Genomic DNA, 9,257 nt, shown 5'->3' on the forward strand with positions numbered 1-9,257 from the left:
TTTATTTGTTTATTTGTTTGTTTGCTTATTACAAGTCCAAGCTTGCAGGATTCAAAGGAGGCAAAAGCTGTTCTCAAGTCACGTTGACACAGTATGCATTTGGGGGAGTTGGGGCATCATGCTGTTTCACTGTGTCAGAAGATCCACATCCTTAAGTCACGTTGACACAGTAGTTGATCTATAAGAGCAAATAGATGTATGCAATGACGTGTGGAATCTGCACTACATATTTTGTCTTTGCCAGCAACAAACCTACAAGCTACCGGCCCTTCTCCATTCTCCAACTAAGTTATTTGTAAAATCCATTCAAGAACCTATTTTTCATTTAAACCTTTAAGAGCTTGTTAGGACAATTTATTTTTTCTCTTCATCAATCTTTTCAGATACGAAGGGGAACGGATTATCCAAACTAGCCGTAAAATAGTGTCATACAACCATTTTTTTTAGTTGTAACGTTTTTCCCGATTTTGTCATACATTTATTATTTTTGGACGCCACGAGTGAATTTTGTTGTATCTGCGGGTGGAATTCGCGCCTTATCCCCTCGACGAGGGCCCGACACCTCGTAGAGTACCCAGAATACCCCTCAATCGAGCAAAGCAGATCGAACCGGACCTACTGCGGCACCGGCTGGCGGCTGCAGCCACGTCCAGACGTCCCCGCCGCCGGCCGGCAGCCAGCTTGCAGGGAACCCGCCGCCCCGCTCTGCTCCCCCTTCCTGCCCATCCTTGGCTGCTGGGACAACGCGCCGCTGGGCCCTGACCGGCCTTCGTCTCCGTTCGTCAGAGGCGTGTGCTAGATCCCAACCAACAGAGTGCCAGACTGCCAGGGGTATCTTCGGCACATCACAAAGGACAAGAAGAGCCTTCCCCCTTTTCCCTTTCGCCCTTTCCGCGCTGCAACCGCCAAATTCTTCTTCCGAGCCCAGCTCTCTCTAACTTCTCTTCCTCCAGCCGCCAGAAAGCTGGATTCTTTGTGAGCTCGTGCTACTGATTGGGCGGGTGACGGCGGCCTAATCGGTTTCTTGATTCTCAGGCCGGCTGGCTGTCGTTTGACTCCTGCGATTGCAGGAGCGCCCGGCTTTTCTTCTTCCTTCCTACTCGGGCTATCCGTTCCTGGGCTGGTTCGGATTGGGAGGAGGAGAGGAGATGATGCGGCGCTGCTTCTCGGAGCTGGCCGGCCGGCGGCGGTCGGATCGCGTGGTGAGTCTCCTTTCGCTTCTGCGGGACGCGCTTCTGATCCGATCCTGATGCTGGGTTTGTTATGCTTGATACTCCTTTCAGCTGTGACACTATCGTGCATTTCCACACGTTTTTTCGTTGTTTTTTACTTGGTAATATTGGATTGAGTCGCTTAATTGGTGCTATTGTTTGGAGTGCAAGCTAATTTCCCCTAATTTTTTGGTACAACTATTCCTGTGTTTAGATGTGTGTGTAGGATGCATGCCATACCTGTTACTTTTAGTCATGCTTTCTCTCCCTGATTCAGGAGAAAAAACAGCTAGATCTTGGTTGCATAACGACCAGTGATTGAAACTCTGGCTTTGGAACTCATATTTTGCCCAAGTTTAGGGAAATTGTTGCCAGAAATGAAAAGTCGTACCAGAAAACTTAACTAGAAGGATTATATCTGTAAACTGTTTTTCCCCATATGTCACTGCATTGAAAAAGGGGGAAAACTAGTCTCATTCCTGACTATATGATTTAGGGGTAAGAAATCATTTGAGAGATACTCCCTCCATTTCTTTTTATGAACCATATTAGGATTTGGAAATGTTATAAGAAATGTATTTTTACCATTGGTTTCTCTTACAACATATCATCAGTTGCTATAAAATCAATATCATATTAAAAGATTTGTGAAATCCGTATCTGTTGATATAACTTTCATACACTAAACATGCATATTCTCCCTCTGATTCCAAATGTAAGCCGTTTAGGACATCAACACAGCCTCCAATATCACACTCTGAATTAGTTTTTTCGAAAAATGTGTATCATAAATATATGAAGTTGTATATATTATGGAATTATTTTTTCATGATGAATCTAGGAACACCGCGTGCTGTCAATCTAAATAATTTTTTACATATTGATGGGCCAAACAAGCAAAGTTTAACTGACTAAAACCTACATCTGGAATTGGAGGAAGCAATTTGATTAATGCTAGTCAAAATTATGAATTTTGACCTTTTCAAATCCAAATATGCCCTATAAAAAGAAACGAATGGAGTACTAGATAGACCTTTAAATATTGCCAGTTGTTGGTCAGATGATTTCAGCATACTATGTTCTTTTACATATCTCAGTTAGGCTGCTTGAGAGTTGAGACTACATGTTTTTTCATAATAATTTATAGGTCCAGTTTGTGCCTCAAAGTTTGAAGTACACTTAATTTCTGTTCAGTTGGGTTTTTTAGTTATCAAGTGTTGCTCCAAGACTTTATCTGAATGTTGGACGGAGTGACTAGCAATCTATTGTATGATTCTGTTCCTTAATATTTAGGTTTTCATTAAGATGTGATGTAAAGTTAAGGCAAAAACTTATTAATTGTTATTGCAAATGAAATAAGTTTCTTTCTTAGGCAACTTGGAACACCCTCAAGGACTAACTAGGTAGATCAATGGATTTTTATTTTCTCTGATGATGAAGTTCTTGATAACTTAATTCTTTTCTCTGTTTTTTGTTTTGTTTTTGGACACTTATAAATGTCAGCGAATTTGCAGGTTGATACTATGAAGGTAGGACTCCAATATCTGGCCGATGCTTCCTCTTCAACAAGAGTTATTGACAGACAGAGGTGCTCAGTTACGTATGCAACGTCCTGTGCTACGGATCCAGATATTCTATCAAGAGAAACATCATCATCAGAAATGCTTGTTGATTCATTTGGGAGGTTCCACAATTACTTGAGGATCTCCTTGACTGAGCGCTGTAATCTGAGGTGCCAATACTGTATGCCTGCTGAAGGAGTCGAACTAACACCAAAGTCGGAGCTTCTATCACATGATGAGATAATTCGAATTGCTGACCTCTTTGTTACCTCTGGTGTGGATAAGATTCGATTAACTGGTGGAGAGCCTACCATAAGAAAAGATATCGAAGACATTTGCTTACATCTCTCTGGTTTGAAGGGGCTAAAAACACTAGCAATGACCACAAATGGAATTGTCCTTTCTAAGAAACTCCCCAAATTGAAAGAATGTGGCCTCAATGCCTTAAATATAAGTTTAGATACACTAGTACCTGCAAAGTTTGAGTTCATGACAAGGCGTAAAGGGCACTCAAAGGTCATGGAATCAATAGATGCTGCTGTAGAACTTGGATATAACCCTGTGAAGGTATTTAGTTTTTTGTACACTACAATTTTTGTGCTGGCATATGTAGTTGAATGTTTCTTTTGTCACGGCAACATATTCTTAAAAACTAGAATATAGTATTTAGTTTCTGATAATTTTCTCCACTTCTTCTATATGCCAGGTCAATTGTGTTATCATGCGTGGCATGAATGATGATGAGATCTGTAATTTTGTTGAACTGACGAGACACAAGCCCATCAATGTGAGATTTATTGAGTTTATGCCATTCGATGGTAATGTTTGGAATGTGAAGAAACTAGTTCCTTATGCAGAGATGTTGGACAAAGTGGTAAGGTACACCTCTGAAAAGTGCACTATTATGTTCTTCCACTAGCATCTATCTACGGAATTATGTACTGAATCTTTTCTTTATATATTTTATGATGTAAGCTACTAGTTTTTTTTTTCTTAATACTTTTTACAAAATAGTAACTTATTTCATTGGCATCCATTTGAACCAGCGGCAAAGTTATAAAGGTGTGGAGAGACTTCAAGATCACCCTACAGACACTGCAAAGAATTTCAGGATTGATGGACATGTTGGGACAATTTCATTTATTACATCAATGACAGAGCATTTTTGTGCTGGATGCAATAGATTACGGCTATTGGCTGATGGAAACTTCAAGGTGTGCTTGTTTGGCCCCTCAGAGGTATGCTGAACTGCTTACTTGGCTAAAGCATGATGTCTCTTATTTTCTTTCTCAAGTGATTTGCTAATGCATTACACTTTCTGGGTTTAATAATATACAAGTATCAGTAAACAGATCCAACCAAAGTTAAAGAGTTTGACATGCTTGAGTAGTTCATGGTCATGTTGTTTTCCATGAAAAAGTAGTGGTTATGGTATTGCACCATAGATCTAGTGTTATGGTCCCTTGATTTCAGTTAGTTGCGATGATAATATGCCTTCCGATATTTCTAGGCCTTGTGTAATTTGGAAAATGAACCACTGAATTAAATGTTGAACTCACTTTTTCATCTTCATACTCGATTGAAATTAATTTTCTACTTGCTGGCCTTGTGATTGTTGGTTTGCGTTAGAATTGATACAACTTATTGGGTGTTATGTTTCATTCTGGCTATGCAATCTTAAGTAATGATAATGATTATTCTTCTGCCTGCAATAGAGACATATTTATTTGGAGAACTATCTTCAAAATTTTTCTTGTGTTGAAGCAATTCCAAACATAATGCTTCCTTTGTGCCCAGCTATCGTTTGATCTGAATTTGTTCAAGTGAGCAAATGCATCAACCTGATTTGTTACCTATTTCTTTTTCTTTTGTTCTCAAAATTAGCTTTTACAGAGATAATTTAAAAAAGTTTGTTAGGTATAGCATGTTTGAGGATGAATTCCTGTAGATCAGTCAAGTCAAATTTCTATGTTTTTTAAAAGAAGTTAAATATCCCTCTCAAGTTTATTTCCTTCTCATTGACTATGTTGGACAAGATTGGACAAAAGGAGAAATGGATGTTCCTTAGTCCTTACAGTATAAAAACATTTGACTAGTTATCCTGATTTATACAGGTGAGTTTGAGAGAGCCCATCCGTGCTGGTGTAGATGACGCTGGACTAAAGGAGATAGTTGGTGCTGCGGTATGTAGACAAACTTACTAGGTTACTAGTGCCTTTATATGAAAGAATTACCTGCTTTCCATTTTTTTAAATCTGAACTTGCCTTGCTTATTTCTGGCCGCTTATTTTTGAGTGTAAGTCTGCACTATTCCCTTCTCAGTTATATGCTTTTCCATAAATATTTTTTTTCCTCGAACTACACAGGAGAGCTGCGTGTCATTTCATTAAGAAGGAAAAGCACAAAAGGACCGGTTAGAGCCGGACCCAAGTACAGGACTCACACCACACACACACATAACAAAAGCTCACAGACTTGCCACAGGGAGCTTATCACAAAAACGACCTAGCTAAACACCACAGCCTAAACACATTTCCATAAATATGAACTTACTGAAAGTTACAAGATTGCCTTCTATTCAATGTTGAAGGTGTTCCTTTTCTGGATTTCGTGTAGTTTACCTGGGATATTTCTTGCAAGTTTGATTAATAATTGGAGCCCAAAATTGTTATGTTTGCATACTAACCTCATGTATATGGCATTTAATGGCCCTACTTCCATGTGTTCAGGTCAAAAGGAAGAAAGCTAAACATGCTGGGATGTTTGATATTGCCAAGACAGCGAATAGACCAATGATACATATAGGTGGCTGAGGTATGCTGTCTCAACATCTGTACATTTTGCTACATTGACTGTGGAAATAGGTCAGTACTATCTCATATAACCATAGCATTCCTTGTGTCCAATAAATTTTGTGTTCTCAACCTTGGATGGAGTCTTCAGTTCCTTGTATGTTCAGTTTGACTAGAATTTTGAGCTGGACTAAAAAATTAAATATGTCATATGTATCTTGCCGGAATGATCCCAACTTATTGTACATTGGAAAGAGTTATTATAAAATTTTGCTGCTGTGAATGTGTCGAGATGCTAGTAAAGTACATGCTACATTCTTTGAACTATTCTATGAAACTATTGCTCGTTTAAACGTCATGGATTTTCTTAGTGCTGTTAAAGATATTTTGATTTGGAATCTGGTGATTTTAAATGCTCGAAATTTGATTCTCACAATGCAGAACTATCTCCTGAAATGAGACTCAAAATGAATTATCAACTCAACTGCTGGTCGCCAGACTACACGAATAAGTTCTGTGATGGAATGGAGCCACTGAAAAAGCAAGCCAGCTGTGAAAATATAGATACCTATACTTGAACAGCATTTCAGGACCTCACTCTTTCAGTCTTCACGTCATCACGTGCCAAAGTTCTTTGGTTGTGTGTTTTATGCTCAAAATATCAAGTTGTGTTACTATTATGTTGTAACCTCTTACTACTGAGTTACCTACGCTGTCTTACTGCTGGCTCAATATTATTACAACTGAAATCACGAGTTCAATCACACAGAATCAATGTTTCTTTCTTTTTGGAAACAAGCATAAGAACGATCAAACGAATTATACTACCTCTCTGAAGGAAGTTCGATTGTATAACTTTGAACACAAGAAGACCCATATAAATTCCAAGAAATAAGAATGTAATGAGGAACTTGATGGACCAAAAGTTAGGCAGATAAAGCAATCGTGCATTTCACGAGTTTAACTAAGGGAGTATATACTTATTTATAAGGGTTGATGGTATCCTCCATTGCTAAGGTATGTTTGGCATTATTGATACCACAATTCCCGAAGTTATTAGGCATTAGATTTTTTCATGTGTTGCTATATGGACATGAGGAATTAATAGCTTTCATGTGTTGCTATATGCACATGAGGAATTAATAGCGTGCATTAGGTTTTTCTATATGTTGCTATTTTTACTGCAAAAGTTAGGTTTCAATTATATAAACTACACATGGCAATTCTAGGAAAGGTAAACGCGGAATGTAAAGTACAATATAAAATGTGGAAGGTAAATGAGCTAGAGAAGCCAAACTGCCAGTACGGTGATTTTTACTAAGGTATTGAAAAGTAAAGCTTTCCACTAGTTCTCGTTGTTGGAGCCCCTCTTAAGGAAATGCTCGCGAAAGGGAATAAGCTCCTCAGTCAAGTAACTTTGTAGGATAGCCGACGGGCCTTCCTCACGCACAAGTGGGTCTACGCCTAGCTTTTCCCGGATGTTCCTTGCTGCTCTTCACTTGGTAGAGCTTCGGAAAAATGCTAAGGCCATCTCCTTCCTTGTACGTGCACCAGCAACCACTCCACAAATGCGGTTGGAGGGTCTCATAGAGATGAGAGCATTGCATTCCTGTTGAATCCTTTGTCTTATCGAGAGCATATTATCCTTCCTTGATTTCCAGCATGGTGCCGTATGGGTTCTCTCGATGCTTATATCTTAGGCTTGGAAACACTAGCGCAGAGTCATTTCTTGTGTTAACCAATTTATGGCCCCTGAAATCCACTCCAGTGCTAGGGTCATTGCCCGTATGCATCTGGTATTTGGGAAGCTAATCCGACTAGACTACCATTCCCTCGGAAGATTTCTAGCACAGTTCTCCTGAACACATGCAGATCTATTTGGAGCATCATCTTCCAGTACCTCCTCAAGCTGTTGGACTCCGGTTATCATGGATTCTTGGCATGAGCAACTCTTCTCTATTCCAAGGTCAAGACCGATTGTTCTTTGTTGTTCGGGAGAAGAGGATGCACAGCTCCTGGAGCTAGGACATCAACGATAGAGATGTTGAGGTGGTGGAATTTACTTTGCATTCATTCGTCGGTGACATTTGACAGCCTATTCCTTGGGAGGCAGCTCTAGAGTTCTAGAATAAGATCATCTTGTTTAGACCTGGCAAGGGCATTGTTGTACAAGAGCATGCTATTTGTGGCTTGCCTAACCTAAAGGGAAATCACATTTACTTTCTCCTAGGAATTGATCAGCATGATGAAGAGTCGCATTACTAGCTTTACCAGCAGGGACTAAGAAATGTGGCTGGTGTCAACAATGATCCTGCAATCCACATTACGCAGGTTCATGGGAACTGGATTTGGTCGCGAGGAACATGGTTGTTGCCTAGCTATGAGTAGATCAGTGATCTTTCATTTTGTAACAGCTGTGCCGCTCGTTGTATTATCGGACCACGCATTTGTATATATAGTACCAATATCTATATTATTAGTGTTTCTCAATTATGCAGCATATCTGAATTCTGAATGGTGAATGTGTTGGAATCAAATTGAAAGTAGATTAAACAAAAGCAGTATAATCAGATGGCATGTCATAGCCATTCATCACTACAAAGTTCATAATTATCGTTCTTACTTATCATAATTTCCAGATAGTACCATCCGCTACCAAAATCAAAGCACGATCCCACCTCTCAACCATCTACCTCAGCAATAACAACAAACATCACAGCAGCAACAAGCAGCAAACATCACAACAGCAACAGGTCTCATAAGATGGCATGTTATAGCCATTCATCATTACAAAGTTCATAATCATCATTAATAGCTATCATAATTTACCAGATAGTATCATCAGCTACCAAAATACAAGCATGATCCCACCTCTCTGCCATCTACCTAGCAATAACACCAAACATCACATTATGCCTCATCATCGTCCTTGAATGACCTTCTATATGAGGTCTCCAGCAGTGATTGCTTGACCTTCTTCACCACATTGGTGGCCTGATCCAGGTGTCCCTTCACCTTCTACAGCTTAGCGGCGGTCGCTTCAAGCTCCATGTTAGCCTTTGCGCATTCTTCCTTCCACATCCTTGCATCGTTTTCAGCTTTCAAATTCCTATTATCATTTCCCATTTTTAGGTGAGACATCACTGCATCGTGTCTATTTTTCGTCTCCGTGTTCATCAGCTCATTGGTTGTATCCCCAAAGTATCCTCGCTTCATTATGTGAATATCATAGATTTTGTCATTGGCCTCCTTCTTAGCAATTTCCATTCTTCTTCCCACAACCTTACTTTCTCTTCAACTTTTTGCTTCATCTTCATCAGCTTGACCAGAATACCTTTAGTCCTAGCATCCCATTGAGGATCAACCCACTTAAACGGCATGCATTTAACCCCTTCACGCTGCTGACACCGATTACGTTCATACAATTCACCATTTACAACACTAACATCAAGAGTACAAGCAAGATTAGTTTATTAGAATTGAAACAAGTTATCATTTACCTCATAGCAGGATGCATACCGGCGCCCAGGGTTGTCAAATGTCCAATCATACTTCACATGGAGAGGAAATCCGTGCTTGCACCTGTTTTCAGGATGCACAACGATAACATCAGGCGACGACGATCTAGTACTATTAGTGACTCCAGGTTCATCTAGAAGCTAATAAAATACAAGAACCTATCAAATTATAAA

General features: G+C 39.6%; 1 protein-coding gene across 5 annotated transcripts; it reads left to right on the forward strand.

Moving 5' to 3' along the window:
• Positions 1-769: 769 nt before the first annotated feature.
• On the forward strand, positions 770-6,326 carry LOC117861029 (GTP 3',8-cyclase, mitochondrial). 5 transcript variants are annotated; one of them, XR_004641637.2, is made up of 7 exons: positions 792-1,202; positions 2,726-3,340; positions 3,480-3,647; positions 3,820-4,011; positions 4,888-4,956; positions 5,503-5,637; positions 6,007-6,326. XR_004641637.2 is itself a non-coding variant. In XM_034744487.2 (7 exons), exons 1-6 carry the CDS (start codon positions 1,149-1,151, stop codon positions 5,584-5,586), a joined length of 1,182 nt encoding a protein of 393 aa, XP_034600378.1. In that variant the 5' UTR covers positions 814-1,148; the 3' UTR covers position 5,587; positions 6,007-6,326. The 5 variants fall into 5 exon arrangements, 2 of the variants coding, with proteins under 2 accessions (XP_034600379.1, XP_034600378.1); XM_034744487.2 differs by having other exon boundaries at positions 814-1,202; positions 5,503-5,587; XM_034744488.2 differs by lacking the exon at positions 4,888-4,956 and having other exon boundaries at positions 773-1,202; positions 5,503-5,587.
• Positions 6,327-9,257: the final 2,931 nt, after the last annotated feature.

The sequence above is a fragment of the Setaria viridis genome, chromosome 6 (assembly GCF_005286985.2).
Source record: "Setaria viridis chromosome 6, Setaria_viridis_v4.0, whole genome shotgun sequence".
NCBI lineage: Eukaryota > Viridiplantae > Streptophyta > Magnoliopsida > Poales > Poaceae > Setaria > Setaria viridis.